The 24482-nt window shown below is 41.6% G+C and overlaps 4 protein-coding genes across 4 annotated transcripts; all 4 read right to left on the bottom strand.

Moving 5' to 3' along the window:
- Positions 1–17: 17 nt before the first annotated feature.
- On the bottom strand, positions 18–1670 carry LOC119727822. Its single transcript, XM_038199891.1, has 3 exons — positions 1613–1670; positions 290–854; positions 18–153 (listed from the first exon to the last, which is right to left on the bottom strand). Exons 1-3 carry the CDS (start codon positions 1668–1670, stop codon positions 18–20), a joined length of 759 nt encoding a protein of 252 aa, XP_038055819.1.
- A 3475-nt stretch (positions 1671–5145) lies between these two features.
- On the bottom strand, positions 5146–7297 carry LOC119727131. Its single transcript, XM_038198991.1, has 3 exons — positions 6686–7297; positions 5900–5989; positions 5146–5588 (listed from the first exon to the last, which is right to left on the bottom strand). Exons 1-3 carry the CDS (start codon positions 7110–7112, stop codon positions 5512–5514), a joined length of 594 nt encoding a protein of 197 aa, XP_038054919.1. The 5' UTR covers positions 7113–7297; the 3' UTR covers positions 5146–5511.
- Positions 7298–9444: 2147 nt separating this feature from the next.
- Positions 9445–10398, bottom strand: LOC119727821 (4-O-methyl-glucuronoyl methylesterase 1-like). The gene is made up of 2 exons (XM_038199890.1): positions 10068–10398; positions 9445–9636 (listed from the first exon to the last, which is right to left on the bottom strand). Exons 1-2 carry the CDS (start codon positions 10326–10328, stop codon positions 9445–9447), a joined length of 453 nt encoding a protein of 150 aa, XP_038055818.1. The 5' UTR covers positions 10329–10398.
- A 12235-nt stretch (positions 10399–22633) lies between these two features.
- Positions 22634–24144, bottom strand: LOC119727820. Its single transcript, XM_038199888.1, has 2 exons — positions 23755–24144; positions 22634–23509 (listed from the first exon to the last, which is right to left on the bottom strand). The coding sequence occupies exons 1-2, from the start codon at positions 24142–24144 to the stop codon at positions 23120–23122; spliced, it is 780 nt and encodes a 259-aa protein (XP_038055816.1). The 3' UTR covers positions 22634–23119.
- Between the last annotated feature and the right edge of the window lie 338 nt (positions 24145–24482).

The raw sequence follows: 24482 nt of genomic DNA, 5'->3' as shown, positions 1-24482 counted from the left end.
GTTGTTTTGTTGTTGACCTACAGGGCTGGACCTGTCAGGTACTTGCAGGCTGCCAGGAGTCCCGATGTTGTGAGGCGACGGGCTTGGTAGTCGTCCCACAACTTGAAAATCTTCCCTTGAACCTGCTGGTACATGTACATCCGCCGCTGGTTCCTGCAGAGTCAAGCTTCTTTGACCAGCCTTAGCTGGACGTTTACGTAGCTGGATTCTACGTACAGGAGCTTGATGACGTTGTAGAATTAGACGGTGTGACGTCCTGTTCGTGCGGGTACTCCGCATGAACACTGACCAGTCACGTGGGCTCCATGTTGAGTTCTCCAGCCACGTGGTGCGAGGGTAGCTGCACAGCTCAACCATGGCAGGTTGATCAGTCACCAGGCTGCTGAGTTCTTTAAAAGCTGGCCCGATATGTTCATTAGGCAAGAACGGGAGTGACAACAGCTGGCCGATGAAATCCCGAACTCCGTCGTTGGACATGTAGGGTACTGCCAAATCGAGTGCCTGACACTTTCTCCAGACTGCCTGTGTCCAATGGAACAGGCGGCAATTCACGGAAGCATCCGGAAAGACAGCTCGGATGGCACCCCACAGTCCAACTTTGAAGTCCACCACCAGCTCTTGAAGATTTGCAGCACGGGACGGCAGCTTTCTCCGCAGGGCCTTGAGCACCTTCTTATAGTCTTTCTTTGTCCGCCGAGTTATCAAGACAAAGGTCAGCGGAACCTGCTTCATCCCACCGGTGTCTCCCTTGACGAAGGCGTGAACTGAGAACAGTTGGGTGAACGGACGTTTCACCAACTTGAAAGTTCCATCCAAGTACCAGGTCTTGGCGCCATCCAGCACATGGAGTTGATCTGGTTTAAAAAACACAACATGGCAAGCACAACCAAGGTGAATGTCTTTCTGGAGGAAGTGTTCAGGGATGAAGCCTTGGTCAATTATAAAGTCAATGTCTCGTGGCTCGGGAGGGCACTGGCTCTGGCGGTGACGGTTTACAGCCCGGGACAGGTTGGTTGGATTAGGACAACTTGCAGCGGGTGCGTCAGTGGGGTGATGACATCCTCGACAATGGCCCCTGCTGTTTTGAAGATGTCAGCCTTGGCCTTGGACATCACCAACGCCTTCACTTGAACTGCGACGTCTGCCCCGGGATGCGCTGGGTGCGTATGCTTGGTGTGAAGTCCAGCATGAAAAAGGTTGCCATCTTGGTGAACAGACACGGCACACCGCTGCAACTTGCCCCGGACACTACACAGCCATGTGACTTTGGAAGAAGTGGAACCGGCTGGTTCCACTGGTAGCGCTTCCGGTTGCACTGGTAGCGCTTCCGGTTGCACCTACATGCTCATATCCTGGCAAAATTGTCTCGGTTTTTGCCTTTTGATCACCGACATCAACTTCAAAAACCACACAGTCGGATCACACAGACGTAAGGATCCTCCTAGCTCCTGGATCGGAAATCCAAGTTACCTGATCGCCAAAAACCTGGAATTTTCAACAGATTCTGCTCATTACTCCGAGTACAAGTAGGCCTACTGTACAAGGACTACGTACGCCTATAGCATTCAGCAGTGTGTTTTGGCTCGTCATTGTGCTTCAGAAATTGATTGACGCATGGCTGGATCGGCATTGTTGGCCATTGTGCTTATCCTATTGTCAGCAGTAGTCATGGTTGCCACTACAACAAACTCCTACAGCCATGATGAGTTGCTGTCGCTCAAACCTACAGGTAAAACCACAGTGCCCCTTCTGAAATTTGAAATTTCTCGCTAAGATAACTGAACGCGCAGCTTCGTCTCAGGTCCAAGATTATCTTCTCGAGAACAGTCTTCACAGCAACATGCAGTCTGCATACAAGCGTCGTCATAGTGTGGAGACGGCTCTTCTCCGAGTGAACAACGACTTGTTACTAGCTGCTGACAAGGGCCAAGAGGCGGTTCTTGTCCTACTGGACTACTCCGCAGCCTTTGACACCATCAACCACGAGATCATGCTTCATCGTCTTTGTCACAGGTATGGCATATCCGGCCATGCTATCAATTGGTTCGAATCTTACTTCAAACACCGTACTCAGCACATTTCAATAAATGATGACCTATCTGACGCTTATGTCCCTGAAGTCGGTGTCCCTCAAGGATCTGTGCTGGGACCCTTGTGTTTCATAATGTACACATCCCCCCTTGAGGACATAATCGAGGCCCACGGTGTCGGAAAAATGATCTATGCTGACGACACTCAAGTTTACATCACTTTGAAAGAGCGGGATCGACCTACAGCCATTCCCCAGTTAGAACTCTGCCTTAACGACATCAAATCATGGTCCACATCAAATAAACTGAAATTAAATGCAGACAAAACGGAGGTCCTTCATATAACATCCTGCCATAGAAGCCATACTCAACTCCCCCCTATTCATATCGGCAACTCTTCCCTCCAGCCCGTTTCTAAGGTACGAAACCTAGGTGTTACAATGCAACCTAATCTACAAATGGACACGCACATCAATAGCATCTGTCGGTCTGCATCATTTGCCCTTCATAAAATCGGACAGATCCGCAAATTCCTCGACCCGCACACCACAGAAAAGCTTGCTCATGCATTTATTACTTGTCGCCTAGATTTTTGCAACAGTTTACTTCAAGGGCTACCAGACTCACAAATCGCCAAACTCCAACGCATCCAAAACTCAGCTGCAAGACTAGTCACCCTCTCGAAGCCCCATCAACCCATATCACCTATTCTCCGTAATCTGCACTGGCTCCCAGTCAAGAGGAGGATAATCTACAAAACCCTTCTCCTAACATACCAATGTCTCCATCGTCTCGCCCCTACTTACCTCCAGCAATTAATCCATAAATATGAACCCCGTAGAAATCTTCGATCAAGCTCACAATCCCTGCTCGCCTGCTCCTCAACATCGACAAGGTCATACGGTCAGCGAGCGTTTTCATCTGCAGCCCCAACCCTCTGGAACAAACTACCCAATCACATCAAGGAAGCCCCAACCCTGGACGTTTTCAAAGCTAATCTTAAAACCCATCTGTTCACTGCAAATGAAATATAATGTTAGTGTTTTCCTCTGTTAATTGTTCAGCGCATTGGGACCCCGTGTAAAATGCGCTTTATAAGAATGGTTTATTATTATTATTATTATTACTTCTTCGTGTAGGTGTAGCCGTGACTATCAACCAAGATGACTTTACCCCGTTTCGTGCCGGACTCCACCGTCTTTTAGGAAGTGATGTCCTCATCACCTAGGCCAGGGATTACAGCAGGTAGGGCAGCATCAGGGAGGGGGTTCTCGGCTACTTCAAGTGGTACAACAAAGTCCGTCTCGACGTTGAAACCACCGTCATCGGTAGGGACATCTCTGTTCTCCTCGATGTCCATCGGGTCTTCCTCCTGTTCTTGGTCTTGACTTGTACAGGGTGCACAGATCCAAACGTCCAGCCTGGATGGATCGTCACGGATCTCCAGGTACTGCTGGTGACTAAAACCAGAGTTGCAGCCAACATGCTGCCATCCCTGGCAGCGCTCACACTGGAAAGCATGCTGGTTCGCACGAACAGACTTCTTACAGAAGAGGCAAGGATACTTGATTGGCATCTTGACCCAAAAAGTGCCCAAAATGTGACTTTAGAGAAATTTATAAGGCTTAAATTTTGACAACCGATAGAATATAAGAGTAGCTACCGATTTATGAATGAATTTTTTTTTTCGACCATGCATGCATTTTTTCGTTGTACAAAATGTAAGTACCTTAACTTGAAAAGGCATTTGCCGACTTCCGCCTGGTTTTGGGATAGCGGGTCACATTTGACATCATTCGGTTCAAGTTCTAGCATGCGTGAAAAGGTGACTTGCCTTTCTTTTGTGACTACCCCAAAACAAAGATACTTTGTCAGAATAGGCCTCTTCCCATCATCACAATGACAACACTGGGCCAAAGGCGGGCATTAAGAGGAGGAAGTTGTAAGCGGACGCTGACCTTGAATGCTTTGCAATGCACCACCTGCAACAGCAGGGTGCCAGGGCATTTGTTTTCCCTTAGCAACAGCACTCTTCTTTTGATCCCAAAGAAGCCTCGCTGTGGTATTCTGTCCGAAAATGTCATTGGTGAGGGTCTCATCTAAGTTAGCAAATGCCTCCTCCATTCCCTTCTCCTGTAGAGGAGTATAAAGGTGAATAATTTCTGCTTCCATCATGGATGATATTTTGGTTTCCAGTGCAGCATTTCTTCGCAGCAAATTCCTTCTATCACTCTGGAGATCTACCACCTCTGATCCGCTGCGTTGTTGCTTCCCTATTAACTGGCTTGTAGCAGATGAGAGATCACCTTTGTGTACTTTACAGTAGTCACATCTTGTTCCACTTGATTGCACCAAAAGGAGACATTTCTTGTGCCGCACTTAACTGTCCCGTCCACAACGACATCATTGTTAGTGATCTTTGTTGGAACTTGACCTTCTGAGCCACACTTCGATGCCACCAGTTCAGGGAAGTCAGGATTTCCCAGACATGCATGCATCCCATCAAGCTTGCTGAACATGATGAAGGTGTCTTCGGGACTCAGGAACTCAGGGACATCCTTGCACAACGGGTGATCACTATTACAAGTGACGCCACAAATATTAAGCACCCACGAAAATTGGCCAGGATTGTGAAAAACACTATGGGATTGCCCATCTCATCAACTTTGACGATTCTTACTCTATTTTTCCCTTTCAAGACCATGAAGGAAAACTTCCCAGCCGTAGTGCGGTGATCATCTAAGGTCACAACGACTTCACCAGTGCACCTGTCACATGAACTAGTGACAGTGGTGATTTTTATGTTGCAAACAGCTTTTTTACACTTAATGGCAAGCAAGTCGCTATAATGGACCGATCCGGCCTATCAATCAAACTTTGCGCGTTCACTCCATTTGACAAATCACAGCCATGATTGCGCAATCAAGTCGGACATGCGTGTGCGTATGACTGGCATGTGTGGCAAAATTGTGCAGAATGGCATTGGAAAGACTAGTACGCGTGTTAATGCTAACGAACATGTAAGCTTTACATGTCAAAACATTCTTCTTTTGTACTTTTTCTGTAGATGTCAGAAATTGATGTGAGGAACCAGGTCCGAAGAAGACGACAGAAATTGATGTTAACTTCCTTTCAACTTCTATATGATCACTACTTTTGTTAAAATAAACAAATAAATAAATCTTTTACAACTTTTGTTTGCTTAAAAAAAATTACATGCAAAGAAAATGTGTAATCTCTTGTTGACAAATCTGTGCAATTTTAGAACAAAGGGCCTTCTGTCTTTAAGTCTTTGTATTTTTCTTATTTTACCGGATCTACAGAAAGCTCATTGGATCTTGTTTTCGGACCTGGTTCCTCACAAAGTCTTTTACGTTTCTCCAAGTACGATTCTTGAACAGCTGGGGTTCGGCATTCATCATTGCAGTGATGGGTCCCTTCCCGGGTACCTTCCGCATCCTCAGGAACATGCCCAGATGTTTCACAACTGCTTTTTTTCAGCACAAGTCCATGGCCTCTTTGTTTGCTGCTGTACAACAAGCTTTGTCCCATCTGCATCTGTAATGAAGTTGAAAAAAGTTTTTAAAAGTTTTTTCTTTCTCTACCATCACCCATCAAGATGTTTGCATAAGACATTTGCTGCACTGACAAACCATGTCTCAGGTACTTGTTGGTTGTACCAATGACTTTGGTGTGGTCAAATACTACATTACTTGACTACATTATGCCGTCTTCAATATTTAGTGTCCCATACTTGACAGCTTGTTAAATACAGGTTTTGCAAAGCGGCTGTAAAAGTGTCATACATTATGGCGGCTCCAACTAGTGAGAAACTCTTTCCGATTTATTCTAAATTCCAATGTACGAACCTTTTGCTTCCTCATTCAGACTCATGGGTTCCTCAGGCTCATCATCTCTCTCATCACCTGACGATTCCGACATCGCATCTGTATCGTATTCTAAGAAAAACAAACACATAAACAAAAAACCTTAAATATGTATGTATAATAACATGTATATATTGTACCTCGGTCTTGATAACCTTCACATTCCATACAATTTCCTTTATTGTGTTTCCTTTATATTTCATTCATTTTTTTGCTGACCAATTTTGTAATTTAATCATTTAAACATACATTGTAATTCAAACATTAAAATCTATACACACACATTTTTAGAGGTAAGTTTGAGGTGCAATCCAGCTTGGTTTGTGTTCAGTTAAAGCAGGCATGGTATAAAACAAATTGAAAATGTTATGGTGTTCAAAGTAATAACTAAACACTGAAAGCTGCAAACATTTCAATTAGTAATAAAACAGCATTGTTAATAGAAAAATTGAAAAATGTTATGGTGTTCAAAGTACTAACTAATTGGTATGACTTTCCATGGTGTGGGCCCTCTTTTTTATTTATTTTAATTTTTTCTGATTTGAATACAAATACACATGTACTAACAAAAAATTATTACAATAAAAATAAATTTGTGTTTTTTAATTTTACACACATTTATAATTTTTATTTTGTTTCCACCATCAGAACTGTTTTCTCTCAGCAAAAATTTGACATATAACTTAAGTTGGAAGAATGTCATACCTGCTAGTGGATGGAATCAACTCTTGTAATTTTTTAGTACATGTAATGATATAAAAATCATATCTTCACTAGGGTCCAGTTCAACATCCTTCAGTCTTTTTCCAGCTAGTCCCTGCACATCACCTTTGTCCATCTTGAGAAGGACCTTTGACAGTTTGGCAACTTGAAGTGTTGACTCTGGCATGCGGTAGAACTCACGATGGGTTCTGACATCATGACCTAAGAAGCTCGCCAGCAGGTCGAGCTCGTTTTCCTGAAGATTCATTACTTGTGATACTGTAGCAATGTGTTTGCGAAGTCTCGTTGCACGAAGGAACTCAGGATTCTTAGCTTTGCACTTTGAAGCATGTTCTCGAAGTGTGTCAGTTCCCCTTATGTGTCCCAGTCCTCGCTGATTACTGAACAGGTACGCATTGCTGTCATCTATTCCTGCTTCATGTCTTCGGTTCATCAGTGTGTCAAGGGCTGTCTTAATCTTGGCAGTGAACATGCAGCACTACAACGGTACGCAAACGCTTTCCAACAATCTCAACTCTCCAGAGCGCTTTACACAATGCCTTCTCAAGTGCTGATAAGGCCCCATCAACAACACATGTTGTGCCACTGGCACACTTGCTGTAATCACTCAAAGTCATTTTTCCCTTACAGAAATTTCATGAAGCTTGCCTGCAAGCTTGCCGGCAAGCTTGCAGGCAAGCTTGCGAGGTTCCAAAAATGCAAATGAGGCACTGCAAGCTTGCAGACTAGACAACTGCAAGCTTGCAGACTAGACTGCAGCAAGCTTGCGGACGAGATTGCGGCAAGCTTGCAGACTAGACTGCAGCAAGCTTGCGGACGAGATTGCGGCAAGCTTGCAGACTAGATTGCAGCAACCTTGCAGGGTTCCAAAAATGCAAATGAGGCACTGCAAGCTTGCAGACTAGATTGCGGCAAGCTTGCAGGCTAGAATGCAGTAATGACAAGCTTGCAGGCTAATGCAGCAATGACAAGCTTGCAGACTAGATTGCAGCAAGCGTGTAGACTAGATTGCAGCGAGCTTGCAGACAAGCTTGCTGAAAGTTGCAGTAAGCTTGCGGACAATTAGGTTGCAGTTAATGGGCAGTACATATTTGTGACACTTAATAACATGTATGAGCTGAACATAAAGCTTTAATAACTGCTTTTGAAGTGTTACTTTACTAACTATAATAACAAAAACAACAATAACCTTTCCTAAAAGTAAAAACTAAAGTTTGTTATATATATTCCAGAAATATAACTTCTATGTATGAGAGGAAAATTCTACAAAATAAAAACAACAAATGGTAATGTTTTCTTTGGATTTCTAATGGAAATTTGACGGCATTTAAAAAAATAAAAAATAAAAAAAAAAATCGATCAATATAAAAAAAAATCAATATAAGTCTGCTGGTTTATCAGTGCAAAAATGTCTTAACTCAACCCAGTCATCGAAATTTATCCCATGTACCGATATGACACAAATTATACTTTTGCATTTTTCTGAATCAAAATTATTAAAATGAGAAAATAAGACATAATGTTATTTGTGATGCAAAAAATAAGTTAGTGGAAAATACAAGAAACATAAAATGGAGTAATGGAATAATGCAAATATAGAACTAAAAACTATTAGAACACAGAATCAAATGCTACAGGGAATTAACAAACTTCTTGAATTTGAGAAGTTAAACTCAAACATGTTGTTTAATTTATAGATGTTTACTATGACGCCATACTATGAAGCCCGAGAATGGACAGGGTGGATTTTTTTTTTGGAATTTGATAATTCGTTCGCACAAATTCCTAATTCATTCGCACAAATTCCTAATTCGTTCCCACGAATCGCTATTGCGTTCGCACGGATTGCTATTTCATTCGCACGAATTGCTTACTCGTGCATCCGGGAACGAGTTGGTAATTCGTGGGAACGAATTAGCAAATTACGAAAAATAATTCTACCCTGTCCCTTGCTGGGCTTCATAGCATACAGTTTAATCACTACTTATTTCTTTTCTTCAATGCCCGTCTGACAGTAGCGCACTTTTGATTGATCTTCTCGTTGAACTCCTTAGGAGACAAACATGGCTGGCCTGTTGGTAGTCTGAACCGTTGTAGAACACACTCTGAAAACAAAACGAAAAATGAAGAAAAGAAAAGCCATGTCATGATACACAAACTTCAATACATGTAACAATAAATGTGATGCTATCAGGCTACATGAGTCGTTTGTCGGGAATTTTCATTTGGAGATTTTGGGCCAAAATAGGACCACCTCATCACATTTCTTGGGTGTTCGACTTCAGGGGTGTGAGGGGTGTGCATCAAAAATACCGCCTTCATTATGTCAAGATAGGGATCGATTTAAAATGAAGTGAGGCACCGCGTATTGGTAGTCAGGAATATCACCCATATTTCTTCAACAAGGCTGTATAAAATGAACGATAAAAGATCGAACCATTTCATAAAAGCCATTTCGGATTTCTTTTCGTATCTTGTTTTTGTGATGCCTCATTTTAAAACTTTCACTTAGCATGAAACTTGAAGTAGCTCTTTTATTTTAAATACTTTAGTTGTACATGTGTGTGTTAGTACAGCTTAAAAAAAATGGGGTTCACATGTACGTATTATAACTGGCCTTTAAAAAGGGCTCCCATTAAAAAGATGTAATTAAAGATGATATTGCTTTTAAATGAGTTACATACATGAGAAACAATGTTTATTATTTTATTGGACAAGATTTTTTTGGGGGGGGGGTGGGGGAATTAAAAAAAAAATTATGAAGTACCTTTATTTCGTGAAGTTTCTCTGGGTCCAGCGGTTGGTTACTCTTCAGTGTCCTTGCGGTTGACAGCTTGCCGAGACCCACAGGCATTTCCTCGGGCAAGCCGTTCTTCTCCAAAGACGCCGACCAATAGGCTGTACAGCAAACTCTCCTTGCACTTGCCCTTGTTGAATGCTAGCCTCTTGGCCCTCTCGGTTATCACCGGAATCCCTCCAGTGTAGAGTGGTGAAAGCTGTGGGTAAAACTCAAAAACATCAACTTGGGAACATGATGATTAGTATGCATACATTGTTAAAACATATTGCTATGTGTTCATTTTTTTAAATTATTTTTTACTCACTATATCATCATGTAGCTTTTAAATTTCCAATGTGGGTCCAATCCAATGAAATCTTATAAATGTGATTTAGTAGTACATTGTGTGGATATGTAAACCACAGAATATTTTGTAAAATGTATTATACTAGCTACACTTTACATTGAAATTATGACTTTGGCAAGATTTAATTTGGTGATATGTTGTTGGGTGTGTAAATGTATAAGGTGACAATTTCCAACAATTTCTGTCTATGATGCTGATAGGAAAGCCTTACATGTATGTATTCTTTATAAAATCAAATTAATTTTCAATCAGCATAAAAAAGACTTTACAAAGGGTAATACCGTATTGGACAAGGCAGGAAAACTTGGGCTGGTAGACACTGGTGGTGGCTGTGCAGCTACCACTGGGGTTGCTGAAGCAGTCCGTGGTGCTGGTGGCGGCGGCACCGTCTGTGGTGGTGGCGGCGGTGATGTCCTTGTGGACGGCGGTGCTGTTTGTTGTGGCGGCGGTGATGTCTTTGGCGGTGATGTCTGTGGCAGTGGTGATGGTGGGGGTGGCGGTGGTGCTGCTGTACCTTCAACCATACTGGTCAACTCCTTCATAAGTCTTATTTTCTTAGGAGTGATGTCTGCACAACAAATACATAAGACAATAACTGATTGTAAATGTAAAACTTTAATTAATTTCCGTATATTTTCTTTATACGTAGCATTGAAGAAATAACAAATGATAGAAAACGTGATCGATTACCTTGGGCTGTGGCATACAACCGTGTCCACAATTAAGAATGTGCAATTTCACTTTATTTATGTTCATTCGTATGTATGACCAACTGTTGGTTATACAAGCACAACAAAATTAGAAACTTGGAAATCTTACCAATGCTGAAGGGATGCCCAGAATGAGCAGTCACTTGATCCGACTTCAGCTGCGTAATAATTTGTTCTTTGTCACGCAGTTGGCTCTCCAACTCTCTTACTCGTCGCTTAAGCGACACAATCTCCTGCAAGTCAGTTGCTTGATTCTACATACAGGTAAAGTCATCATCACTGATGACCGTATTTAAATATATTTACTGCTGAGTACTGCTGGTCTGACTTGAATTTTCAATGTACCGGCACAAGGCTTCTATTTCTTATTGAAGTCGCTACGCAGCTGGTACGATACATTGCCTGCTGGTTCCCATGTCTGCTCATTGAAACCCTTCCATTTCACTTGGTAGTAAATTTTGCCTGTTTTTGCAACTGAATCTAGTATTAAAAAAAAAAAACATGAGTTGTACATGAAGAGCCGCCACTTTATTCCTGTGTTTGGCTTATGGTTATATGCGAAGGCCCACTGACCGGTATGCTGCATCTGACAAGCACCGATACCTCATTGTATCCCTGTCATGCCTGTAGCCAGGGGGAGCTAGGTACAATGTACTATTGAAATCTTGGTGTCAGCAGTGTCACAAGTTGGTAAAGGCAATTGTCATTTTTCTTGGGGGGTTGAACACCCCCCCCCCCCCAATTCCACTTCTGGACATCACAAAGAACCACAAGACTTTATAAAAAAAAAATTCCTTTTTGCTTTTTGGACTTAGACTGACTAATATTTACTGAAGTGTGGTGAATTTGTGTCAATGAGCAATCGCTAGAAGTGAAAGACTTGTTGAGGAATAATTATGTCAGCGTAATGCAACACAGTGAATTTTTTTTGTCAGCATGGATAAGTTCTCCATTTATCAAGGAAAAATATTGGCAGCTCCAGTTAGGAATTCGATATAAATTGGGAAAATGGTTCAAAAATTGAAATGAGAGAAGGCAAAGTATTACTGACAATACATTGTCTTGGGGCACCCCCCCCCCCCCTTTATCACTTGATCTTCAAATTAATGTTTAGTTGCTAATAGCTTGACTTCTCTGTACGGATTCAGGCATGAATCTTTTCCTTGGATCGATCAGGTAATATTATCTTTGTTTTACATGTACCTACCATGTGTGCCATTAAAATAGGAAAACACTGACAAATTCTTGGAAAGATTTCTGGATTAGCAATCTTGATGACATTTTTGCTTTTGGTATTGCATACACTGAGCTTTAATAAAGCTTTACACAGTATAGCATTCAAAGTGTAGGCCTACTGTATAAATTTCTTTTCCTTTTTTTTAAATAAAAGATCTTTAATGTTTTAATTTTTAATTTCGAAAGATATGTGAAATTAATTTTTCCTTGTGAAATATATTTCCACACCACTTTTGAATACTGTTGGTCTGACTTGAATATTCAATGTACAAGGCTTCTGTTTCTTATTGAAGTCGCTACGCAGCTGGTACGATACATTGCCTGCTGGTTCCCATGTCTTCTCGTTGAAAGCCTTCCATTTCACTCGGTAGTAAATTTTGCCTTTTTGCTTTTTTTTTTCTCAGTCAAACACTCCACTTCATACTCATCTGAATCTGTGTATTAAACGGAAAAAAAAGAATGAGTTGCACATGAAGAGCTGCCACTTTATCAGGTGGTTGGCTAAAGACTAAAGGGAATACATATCTGGAATTAGCTTTCATGAACACTAACATGATTCTATGTGTTCCATTTTGCGATATACAGTAATGGCATTTTCATGCAACTCTTCATTGAAAAATAATCTCTTTCAAAGGCTCACCAGATTTGCTATCCTACCTGCATGATGGTGAACAATGTACTTCAATACCAGTCAGCCACCTGATCAGTGTCTCTTTTCTCCAGAAGCATCATCAGCTTGGCCACCTTAGCTGTTGAAAGTGTGGTCCACTTCGGGCCCTCTCTTACCTGCCAATTCCTACATGTATGTATGCATTATTCCTTATGATGTACATAGGCAATATGCTATATCCGCTAAATTTTACATCTACCACAGCGCCCTCTTGGCCAATACCCGATACCCATGATGCCAAGCGGCATATCGTCCTCTTTTCTTCTAACGCCGATCAGGTGTAGTTGTATTCTATTGAAGCTCTCTACGATTTTCGCTAGCTCTAGAAGTGTTTATTCTTCTTTAAACTTTTGTTGGTTTACTACCGAGTTCTTGTTAGTTTGTTACAGCGTTACTCAGATTTTCTTGTTATTTGATTCAGTGTTCCGAGTTAAGTTTTTGCAAACGTTTCTCATTTTCGTGTATTTTTCAAGACGGTGGACGTAAGTAGCGCTAGACGTGGTCTCAACCCGCCTAATTTTGTTACTTGCACAATGTGTAGAATTATTAAACTGCGATCTAGATGGGATGCGCATGATTTATGCCCCAAGTGTAGGGTTTGTTCTCGGGCCCACCCGTGCAAGGTATGCGGAGGATGGGCTTCCGATGATTGGAATGGAGTCTCAGCGTGGAGTCTCAGCGTGGCTACGCAGTCATTCCCCCAGTGGTAACTTGGTACAGAGCAGTTCTTCGGAGCCATTTGGCCGACAAAAGTCTTCCCTACTAGGCTCGCCTGATAGGCCGCTGTCCAGCACTGCCACCAAGAGTAGAGGTAGAGCTGTGCCTGGTAGGCCTCCAACTACTACTAAGACTAAACGGGCAAGTAAATCTGTCAAATCGGCCCCGAAAGACACGCCTGCTAGGCCTCTCTCCTCGGGGCTTATAGTGCCGAGAAATATTCGGCCGGCAATACGGGGCCCGGAGACATGCCAACTCGGCTGCTGTTCTCAGGTCGCGGGGCCGATAACACGGTGCTCGACGACATGCCTGTCGGGCCTCTGTCGATGTCCACGGGTACCTGGGCCGAAAAAGCCCCGACTGATATTCCGAGTGCACCGAGCCAGCTCATCGGCGGGCCCAGGGAGAAAACGCCCAAAGCTGGCAAGCCCGATACATGTACATGTAAGTCCGGCAGCCGTATAAATAGCCGGGCCCCCGGTGGATTCGGCCGACGCACCCGGGTGTCCGGGCAGGTCCGAGGCACCAGATCCAGAAGACCCGGATCCTTTCATCCCAGATACATACATGTATATGCGGGTTCCCGATTTTGGCCGAAGTCGGCGTGATTCTTACTTTTCGGGACGAAGGCCCCATTGCCATCATAAGCGTAGACACCACTGCTCCAGCTCGAGTTCCGGCTCAAATTCTTCCGGAAATTCCTCGGTTGGCCGTTCCACTGATTCTCATCACCGTCGTCACGGGAAACGGAGTCCCACGCAAGCGCTATTGCTCCGAGGGTTTCAAGAATTGTAAGCTATGCTGGTGTCTCTGTGCGTCAAATGACAGCTGGGGAGAACAGATAGGAGAGGATTCACTCGCCCTTACTTGGTCTCCAGTAGAACATGCTCTCCATATCAATGTCCTGGAACTACTGGCTGTGGAAAAAGCTCTGATCTATTTCCAAAGGGAGACTGCGTGAAAAATTGTTCGGGTTCGTTCAGACAGCTCGACTGTTGTCTCCTACATGTACATCAGCCGACAAGGGGGCACCTGGTCCAGCCACTCATGCATGTACGCATGTTCCGGAGTGAAGAATACTTCAGCAGTGTTTTATACCTGATACCCATGTTCTTGCTGATGTCTAATTCTGTATCGTTTGGATGTTTTTGATGCAAACTTCCACAGGAAGAATTTTCTTGTGTTCTTGCGGTGCTTGTGCTCTTTGTCTTGCTGGGTCTGTTGCAAGCATTCGAAAACTGTCATGTATGCAGCCTGCTCCGAGGTTGATGCTGGTGATGGGGTTTTGACTTTTTTCTTTCTGTTCTTTTCCTTCTCTCTTCTCTTTTGCATTCTTTTTCGATTCTTCTCCCGAACCCATCTTTCCTTGTAAGAGGACATTCTTGCTCTCTCTGCCCGCTTTTGTTCTCTGTCATTTGTCTGCGTTTCTCCTCTATCGTCTGTTGCAGCTTGTGTACAACAGATCTTGTCTCTGATGGCTTGTGTTGTGGACCATTTCTACTGGAAATAGGTGATGTTTTCTGTCCAGCTTTGTTTTTTTGTTTTCTTTGCTCTGTAGCGCCTCATCCTTTCTTTGCTTGCTTCTCTTTACCTTTTCTTTTGTTCTGCCATACTCGCAACCCGCAAACACTCTTTGCCTTTTCTTTTCGCATCCCTTTTTATCTTCATCCTGTACTTCTGCAGAGTAAAGGTGTCCGACTATATAAAAAAAAAACTGCAGGCTATTCGGAACAGGAAGTTTCCGTAATATTGCTATTGTCTGATTTTACTTTTTTGTTGGGTTGAAAATGATTAGTAAAAGTGGAAAGGTTTTCCTTGTGCCTGATATTCTTTGACAAGCTTTTTCCAGAGCCAGAAATTTAAGTATGAGGGGATTAAAATTATTCATAATTTTGGCAATATGCAGTATCACTCATAGTTCTAATCCTATATTATTTTCATTTATTTTGTGGATGAAATTGACTTATAATAATAAAACAAAGGACATCGTAATGAATACAAATAAACGCCATAAATGCCTGAAGTTCTTGAAATGTTTTTATTTTTTAAACAACCAGCTGCACGTTAAACACTTTAATCTTTTTAAACGTTAACATATACATGTATATATTTAATACTTGCAAAATGTTTCAAAGACGGTATAAAAATGATAAAACATAAAAATGGAAAAATACAAAAACAAAACAAAAAGCATGGTGATGTTGTCAGTGGTTCATTTTCTGAATCTGCAAACACCGTACACCACCTTATAAAAAATCGTACCCTGTCATTTTTTTTTTAAAATAATGCATTGATTTACATGAACACTTCAAAAAGCAATACATGCAGGCCCTATATACTAAGTTTTGAAATACATGTCTGGCAAGGTTTAGATTCTGTAAACGTACACTCATCGAAATTTGGTTTATACCCCTGTAGTATGTAGAAATAAATAAAAAATACAGCACACAATTACATAAACATTAATACATGTGGAGAAATACACATGCATGTCCAAGCACACATGTCTAGCAATAAAGGCAACTGTAGTGGAATGTCCAATAAACGTATAAAAACATTGTACTTAAAGATGAAAAAATACCTGAGATATTTCAACAGTTATCCCAAAAAAATGTGAAGCTGGCAATGCTCACACACTTGTTCATTGGACTCCAATGGCATCACAATTTTAGCATATATTGTTAATATCTAAACACATAACAAGAAACAATAAAGTACTGAACTGACAGGGAAGTACCCAGGAATGAAAATGCACAGCATACACCCAGAGATGTTTTGAACAGTTATAATACAGTATCACCGAAAAATCCTTTGCCTACACCAGTAAGAGTTGCATGTAATTTCCCTTACAAATCGTCACTACACAAATATTTGGAAAGACACTTTTTGGAACATGCAGCAGTTTTTGATCTGAATATTACCAAATACAGCCCATATTAAAAACTTACTTTAAGATATAAAAGGGATTGCTTGTACCAAATACAGGATTTTAATGGCAAAGATGAGTTGAACATTTGTATAGATGAAGATTCAAACTTCATCTTCACTTTCTTCATTGAATGCACCTTCACTTTCTTCATCAAATACACTACATGTTTCTTCATGTTCTTCGAGGTTCATATTGGTCTCTTTGGATTCATCAAGTGCATAAGTTTTATTTGCCAACTGAATGTTATCATCAATGTCACTATCAGACCCTCCTTCAAAGTCATCCCCTTCTTCATCATCATAAAAATCCTCCTCCTCATCTTGTTCATGAGTATCAGCAGAAGCGGGCACTATCTGCATGTTTTGGCAGTTTTTGCAAGAACAACCTGGATCACAAATGCGACTTGCTTTTTTACATTTACAAACTTTGGTTTTGCACTTGCTTTTGGCACATGAACAACCCCTGGTGAGAAATTTAACATTTGCTCGTATAGTCTCTACATTTTCCTGAGTATCCCACTACATTTTCCTGAGTATCCAAAATTTGCCATCCATACCGTGAAACATCAGGATACATAAAAATTGGTAATAACGCTTGTCCCCAAACAGTGCTCACCCAGCATGATCGAAGCCAATGCAATTTTAAAGCTGCATCTGAAGGAAGTAACTCATCTTCATAAGAGCCCTTCCATGTGGCTTTTCTGGTTATTTCAAGAAATTTTACATGATGATCATACTGTGATGAGGCACTGATACTGTGAAACAGTCCAACTGGAGACAAATACTTATTTCAACAGCTTCTATGCGCTGCAAAATAAACACAGCCACAGTCTTGGTTAAGGCTTGTGTCTGACAAGATCAGCCATCTGTTTAGTCATTGCAGTGGCACTTGGGTAACGCTGTAATACATAATTTAATATTGCATTTTTTGTACTCGTCATTTCCTCATCTTCAAGGTTTGATAAGCAAAATGTATCAAAAGTTAATTGAGTGAAGAGATATGTTTTATAAAATGGGGATTCAAGATCACCTGGTTGAGGAGTGAGCATTTCCGAAAATTCCTCCTGTATCCGTCTTCGAACTTTTATTTTTTTGGGTTGTGGAGGTGACACCTTTGATTCACTTGAGTGACTCGCAATTAGCTCAGAATGCATTTGAATCTCTTGACTGACTTCAGTGGAAGTACACTGTAACTACAGGCATACCACCACTACCTAAATAATGAAGAAGACTTAAAACAACACCAGAATCTTTTGAAGTCTCAAAATGCCAATCTGCAAAAACATCACCTGATTTTACAGCATTATCACTGATGAGGGTCATGTGCTTTGGTCTGCAATCATCACTAATCAATAAATCAAAATGACCGGATAGTGACACTTCTCCTGGAGTATACAGTATACAAATATGATAGGGATTTGATAAAATGGATAGATAATTAACTGGGTATTTAGCAATCTCACATAATCCCTTATTTGTTTTTTTGGAAGAGCCTAATTGCAGTGTTGGTTACATAGGATGCAGCACAGATCTTCAGATGCCCTGCATATGTATGTCCCCAATGTTTTGTTATCGCTGATTCATTCTGCAAAATTTTGGTATGACCTAATTTGACTGATTTCAAGGAGATGTTGTTTTTCAGCGTGGGGAAGCAAATCAAGAACATCAACATGATTTTGTAAAACATCACAAACAGCTTTTCAAATCAATGGAGATACTGTTTTCTTTCTTAATTATTCAATTCTGTTGGAAGACCAACAATGTTTCGGGAACACTCAAGTAATTGTAAGTCTCCGTACACTGCCAAACACCGATAAAAACAAGAACCATCTCCAAAAATATGAACTACATCAAAGTCTAAGAAATTCCCAGACAATCCTCAACATCAGAAAGGATTTCTGAAGGTCTTGGCTGCTGAGCCATAATAGATGTAGATGTTCCACGTCAACTCCTGGCCACACCTTTAGAGGTCACAGCTGCATATGATGCAAGAATATCTATATTGTCAGCTAGACCTTTGCAAACCTTCAAATGAATTTTTGCCTGATCTGCTGTTCTTTACCTCTTCCAGAAACCTATCTAGTGTATCCCTGGATACACAAAACCCAGCTTGATTGAACATTTTTAAAAGTTTTGTGGAATTTGACAGGCGGCGTATTGCAATTAGCAGTTACGATGTGCAGAGGGTAATTGTTGCTCTCATTCACAATAAAATGCATGAAAAGAACAACATTGATTCCTTTGTACAACTGACGTTTAGCATGGTCGCTTGCATCCATGAAGTTCGAAAAAAAGGAATGAATCTGATGACAAACTTTATACTTGTTTCTGTTCTTGATCATTCATGGTCAAGTAGCTAAATACAATTGAAAACAAGTGGAGCCATCATTTTCATTAATTCATCGTACTGAAAGTACACACAAGCTAGTGGGTTTCGTTTGTAAAAATCAGTTATTTTCTGTGACTGACTTTTCAACCTTGAGGACAGCTCATGTAGAATGTGCTGGGCAGTCGACATGAAGTTGATTTCTGTGTATGAGGTGCCCCTTCACCAGCTGAAGTACCCCTTTCTTTTGATTTTTAAAGTTTTTCAGTACGCTGCTTGGCTAGAACTTGGTGCAGGGCTTTCTTTAAATCCAGGTGAGCATAGAGTATAAGACAGGTATGCAACTTTTCCTCTTTTTTTCACTTCCCATGCAGTCCCAAAAAAGTCTTTGCTTTCTGACATGCTTTGGCTGTTCCTTGTGGCCAAAGCATTGACTAGTTTGATGTTGGGCAATCGTTTATTATGGTGGGAGAGTTTCACTAGATTTGATGGTGATTGCAAATGTTCTTCACCTTGCCTTGGTACTGCCAGAGCCACTTTGGAGACCTCTTCAAAATATTTTGTTGTCAAGTAGTTGTCCAGTCCTGTTCCTTCTTCTTGTGTGACTAGTTAATTTAATTGAAGTTTGAATCTAGCTGCCAGTCGCATCACGCCAGAGGTGTACATGTAATTTGCGCATCACAGGATTTCCCACATGTCTGGTCATCCAAGATTATCTGATCGGTTTTGGCTTCTTTCCCTACTTTGTCATCCTTCATGACAGTGAACACCTCGTTTACTAGGGCCTTGCTAGCTGTGCTGCTTACCTCTCCAGAAAGAACTTTTGATTGAAGAAGTATCTCACCCTTCATCATTCTTGGCTCCTCTTTACCTTTGGCACATGGGACTTGATCTTTGCCATCATTGCTGCAGACAATGACATTGCCTTTGCCATCATAAAGTACATTTTGTAATTGGTACTTAAATTATGTAAAAATTATTGGCCGTATTAAAGCTAGATGATTTTGGGGGAAACATATCTTGAAATGTCAAAATCTATAGAATCTGTCTTTGTCCAGTTGGAGATAAAGATAGCTCTTCAAGCAGTTTCTGAAGACCATTTTTTTAAGTAAAAAAATCAGGATGTCATGATGACATCGTCTCTCCTTGTCTTCATAAGTTTCTCCTTGTCTTCAAAAATGTGAATGTGTTGGAGATTCAAGTAAAACACAAGCCTATACACATTACTCGGACACTCTTGATAGAAGTGACATTTAATTGATTGTACACCAACCATCGGTACCAATGGTTGGAGTACAAATCAGAATGAGCCAATAAGGAACGGCGCAGTCGTTTGGTAGGTCTTTCAGTCGGTTGGTCGGTTAGTCAGTTTTTTTCTTTTCAATTGTCCCATTTGATAAATGTCGCCACATGAACTTAACTAAACTGCACACCTGAAATCCCGATATCATTGCCGAGGGTCTTCAGCACCTAGGGCTGTCCTGGTGTAGTTTTCCTTTTCTTCCTCTGGCATAGCATGCCGCTCATCGCATATGTTTTGATTTGCAGCCGTAATATCAACCCGCTCGCAAGAGCCTGTTATACAATAAACAAGCAGAACTGGTGAAATAATTGTGTCAGTTTTCCATGTGTCTAGATATTTTGTGTAGTTGGTTAACATGATAGTCATACCACTAGTCCAGTTAATATGCATGGAACAACAATTGTTTGTGTTGGTATGAAATACAGGATCGAGGATGGATAATAACAGATTTAATAGAACTCTTTACCTGTTGAAACCTGGACTTCTTGAACTCATTAAATACTGTGGGTAATCTCGCTGGTCTCCGTTTGGTATTCTCTCTTAGAACTTGTCAGTGCGGTTGACATGGTTTGACAACTCCAGGTCTCTTTCTCAGTTGGTGCTTCAGCCTAGTTAGTGCCAAGATCCAGAAAGTACAGGACTTTCATATTAATACCTCTGATAAGTCGCACATTAAAGCTAAGATATTAAGTTCATCTGTATTTTGATAGTGGTGACTAAAGCTTAATTATTTAGCCGTTTTTTGTTCATTGAATGAGCCACTGCTATTTCAAGTGAGAGGTGCACAAAGTGAGAAGCGTAACAGTATTCTGTCAAGCCATGAGACATCGTCATTAAAGTCAAATGAATTTCTTAATGAACTGAAATCCCTGCTAGCCAGTGTTTTTTTCGATTGAATATTGAATTTGTTCTTATAGGCCCCTATGGCATTTGTGGTTTAGGAAATATGAAAGTTTACTACTGTTTGTTTTCTCTTTCTGTGATGTCACCTGGGGTAGGAAGATTCTTCAGTGATTGGAGCAACTGCGATGGACCGTCCTTCAGTTTCTGCATGTCTAGTTGGTAGTTATGAACACCTACATTTGTACATTGTACATCATGGTCATGTCGGGCACAGTGGTTAAAGTAGTCATCGGATACAACTACCCATCCCTTCCAAAATCCTTCTGCAAGGTTATGTGGAAGGTATCATGGATCCTGATTGCACTCTGCCTGAGGTGACACAACTATCCAGCTTTCAGGCAAAGTGCTGCCCCTCCATACGCTTCCACCAAGGCGTCGTATCTGGTACACACTATCTCCTGGGAAGCGCTCAACTTGCCCGCAAGGACAAACAATTGGTTAGCCAAAATTCAGTTCACCTGTGGTGCATACCTTTGTTGGTGTTGCCATCTTCTGTTGTTTGGTTTTTCTGCTGTCTTCGTCAACATTATTTGCTGTCAGATGGGTTTCAACAAATTTGTCAAAGGCGCAAACAATTTCAGTCGGACAATCCCTGATGTGATGCCAAAGGATCTCCACTGCCATTCGAAGAGTTCTTGCAAAACTGCGAGTCCAATCTTACTGCCACCTCTTAGAGTGTGTTGGTAAAAATACGTCATGTTCAAGTAATGCCGATGCTCACTAGCTGCTGTTGCTAACCTTATCGAATAAAAAGGAAAATTCTTCAAATCTTTCAAGAACAAGCACATTGTAATAAGGTACGCCTATAGCCTGACACCTTCATATAACATGGGAATCAATGCAGTATATTCTTATTTGCTGTAATAAATTTTAATTTGCATGAGTTTAAGTACAACCTTAGGCTATCCATTGTCAGTTACACAATTTGTGACCATTTTTTATTTAAATTTTACAACAAATTTTGACTCCAAATTTCTAAATCGTGAGTTTATTGTCAAAGCTGTATTGTAAGCAGTTGGGTAACTTGTGTGGTTTCATAATTGGTTGTGGAACATCAAGTCAAAAATAATAGTTTGAAGCAGTTTAGACAACTTTACCTCTATATTGAGAAATATAAGCTTTCCAGAAGGCAGCAGAGGATATACAGGGATATTTCTTCATGATGCCAGAGAGGGTTGATACACGATCTGCTGGAGTGGAAAATTCTTTGGATGAAAGCACTTGCAGGACCTGTATTATGAAAAAAATACAGGTAGTAAATTATGGATCAATTGTGTGCTTGCATGTATGCACACCATAGCATACATAGATCCAGTTGGCTATTACTTTAAAGGGACTGGGGTGACATTGACATCCCACGGGTGCTCTTCCAAAGGATCACTGTGTGCACGATCTGCAAATAAGGGTCAGGGGCAGCCCTGACATCATACTCTACATCCTCGGCCCTAGGCTTCTTGCTACCAAACTTTCTTTTGATGCCTCTTGCTACACTCCAAAAAGCTCAAGTTAACGGCCCGCTTACTATATACTTCTGGTGGCATCCCAACGGCAATTCTACATGCTATATAATATGAAAGCACATTGTTTGGGAAATGTACGACAGAATTTGTCTGGAAACAAGGTAACAGAATAACATGTTCCTTTCGAACCTTGCACCATAAATGCCCCACATTCAGGAATGCAAGTTATCCTGTGGTTATCAAGCAGCATTTTGGTCATGCTCAACTGGCCCAGTATTCCTTCTGAAGCAGTTACCTTCAGTGAGATTGACTAAGGTAATTGAGCATTTACTACATGGTCAACAACCGAACTTGGTCCAGCTGACAAATTTGCGTCCTCCGAGGACATTTCTGGTTATTTGTCTTTAGACGATAGTCGCCTAGATTGCAGTAACCCTGAAGGAGCTCATTAAGGTAGAAATTGGAAAAGGGTAATACATGCATAGAACCATGCTATCTATGGGCATCTCCTTTCTGTCTACAACTCGTTTCATAACAGCGTTGAAACTTTCACTACTGTTGTAGTGACCCCTGAGTCAGTCGTGTATATTCCCAGTGGTTCTAAGACCCATCTGCCTGAAGATGTAATATATGGTTACAGGTCATCCTCAAAATGGTGTAGAAAAGCCCTGCCTCATTTGATCTTGACCTGCCCTGCCTCATTTGATCTTGACCTTCCAGGGTAACAAATCGTACTTACGTTTGCTCTTACAGTTCAACATGCCCCTTTACATCCTTTCTGTATACTTGACGGTCTCAACTTTCCCCCATGGGCAATGACCCACCATTTTACATCACCAAGCAGGTGGTTTCAAGTGCATGTGCATGACTATTTATGCACTTTGATGAATCATCTGTGATTTCTCCACTTTCATCACTATCACTCAAAGCCTCAATAGCTGTGTCGCTGAAGTACATGCGGTACAATTCACTGTCTGATAAGTCAGATGAGTTTGGTGCTTGTCTTGAACAGTTTGCATCATGTTCATCATTCCAACTAAAAGCTAAAAAACATGACCAAGCTCAGGATTAGATGACTGTTCACGTTGTGTCGACCCGCCCTCCCATTGATTCTGCGGTGCCACCCCTCCACATTGTTGTTAGTACAGATGCTCCGCATGAATACGGACCAGTTTTCAGGCCCCCAGATGGTGCTTTCCAGCCATGTCGCCCTGATGTAGTTGCAGAGGTTGATGAAAGTAGCGTTGACTGCTGTCTCCGCCATTCTGTCGAAGGCGGGCTGGATGTGCTTGCTTGGCCCAGTTCCTGGCACTTCCTCCACACGGCTTGGGTCCAATGGTATAGACACCCCTTGATGTCCACATCAAAGATGGCACGGATCGCTGACCAAAGGTCCGACTCGAAGTCAACCACCATCTCACGGACGTTGGTAGCCTGAGACGGCAGTTTCTTCTTCAAAGCCTTCAGTACCTGCAGTTGGAGAAAGAAAAGAAGACAAAAATATATAATTATTAAATTATGGTAATGCAATATCAGATTTACATGTATCATTGCAATAAAGTTTGCTAAATGATAGTGATAATGTTGGGAGATTGGGCGTGGAAATAAAGTTTGATAAATGATAATGCAAGTGAGAGTCGGGAGAGTGGGCGTTGAAATATTAATGTAATGCAGCATCGCAATAAAGTTTGCTAAATGAAATACATCAAGCTAACCTTCTTGTAGTCCTTCTTGGTGCGCCTGGACATCATGGCAAAAGCTAGGGGGACTTGCTTCAATTCGCCAGCGTTGCCCTTGATGAAAGCATGGACACAAAATAGCTGGCACAACGGCTGCTTGACTAGCTTGAAGGTACCATCCAAGTACCACGTCTTGGCCCTGTCCAGCAGCTCCAGTTGATCGGGGGTGTAGAAGATGAGATGGTGAGCGGATCCCACACGGACGTCCTTCTGAAAGAAGTCGGCGGGCAGGAAATGGGTTGCGACCTCGAAGTCCAGGTCGGCAAGCTCTGGAGGTCGCTTGCTTTGTCGGGTTCTGTTGGCGGTTCGCTTTAGGTTGACTGGGTTGGGACAGGTGAAGGTCCGTGCCGTTGGATTCTCACTCATGATGTGCTCCACGATGACACCGGCTGAGCAAACAACATCTACGCTACTCGGATTGTTGATGGTATGATGATTTGTGTTGATTGAGTTATCCCCGTAAAATAAAACCCCATGAAATGAAAGACAAAATTAATGTCATAAAAACTGTAGAAGGTGACATAATTATGTAACATTTCATAATGACTCGGTACACTTATTTAGTAATGCAATAACTGAAGATCAAATAAGTTACGAGCAAACTCCGCCCTAGTAGCTGGCGTTATAGCCCTGCAAACGGGAACACAATGACGCGTGAAACATGGCATCTCACGCTACTCACTAAGCTTACAATTCTAATTAAG

The sequence above is a fragment of the Patiria miniata genome, unplaced genomic scaffold, assembly GCF_015706575.1.
Source record: "Patiria miniata isolate m_02_andy unplaced genomic scaffold, ASM1570657v1 HiC_scaffold_20, whole genome shotgun sequence".
Taxonomy (NCBI): Eukaryota; Metazoa; Echinodermata; class Asteroidea; order Valvatida; family Asterinidae; genus Patiria; species Patiria miniata.
The sequence above is the reverse complement of the archived record's forward strand: the minus strand, read 5'-3'. Positions and strand labels throughout refer to the sequence as shown.

Excerpts from the sequence above, each read along its gene's own strand:
- LOC119727131 (XM_038198991.1), bottom strand. The coding sequence starts at position 7,112 with ATGTTCACTGCCAAGATTAAGACAGCCCTTGACACACTGATGAACCGA. Across the intron at positions 5,990-6,685 it reads TGAACTGGACCCTAGTGAAG|AATACGATACAGATGCGATG; the intron begins ATATGATTTTTA and ends TGTTTTTCTTAG. Across the intron at positions 5,589-5,899 it reads TCTGAATGAGGAAGCAAAAG|ATGCAGATGGGACAAAGCTT; the intron begins GTTCGTACATTG and ends ACTTCATTACAG.
- LOC119727821 (XM_038199890.1), bottom strand. The coding sequence starts at position 10,328 with ATGAAGGAGTTGACCAGTATGGTTGAAGGTACAGCAGCACCACCGCCA. Across the intron at positions 9,637-10,067 it reads TTCCTGCCTTGTCCAATACG|CTTTCACCACTCTACACTGG; the intron begins GTATTACCCTTT and ends TTTTACCCACAG.
- LOC119727820 (XM_038199888.1), bottom strand. The coding sequence starts at position 24,144 with ATGAGTGAGAATCCAACGGCACGGACCTTCACCTGTCCCAACCCAGTC. Across the intron at positions 23,510-23,754 it reads CCAAGAAGGACTACAAGAAG|GTACTGAAGGCTTTGAAGAA; the intron begins GTTAGCTTGATG and ends CTCCAACTGCAG.
- LOC119727822 (XM_038199891.1), bottom strand. The coding sequence starts at position 1,670 with ATGACTACTGCTGACAATAGGATAAGCACAATGGCCAACAATGCCGAT. Across the intron at positions 855-1,612 it reads CAATGCCGATCCAGCCATGC|ATCAACTCCATGTGCTGGAT; the intron begins GTCAATCAATTT and ends TTTTTAAACCAG. Across the intron at positions 154-289 it reads ACATGGAGCCCACGTGACTG|GAACCAGCGGCGGATGTACA; the intron begins GTCAGTGTTCAT and ends TTGACTCTGCAG.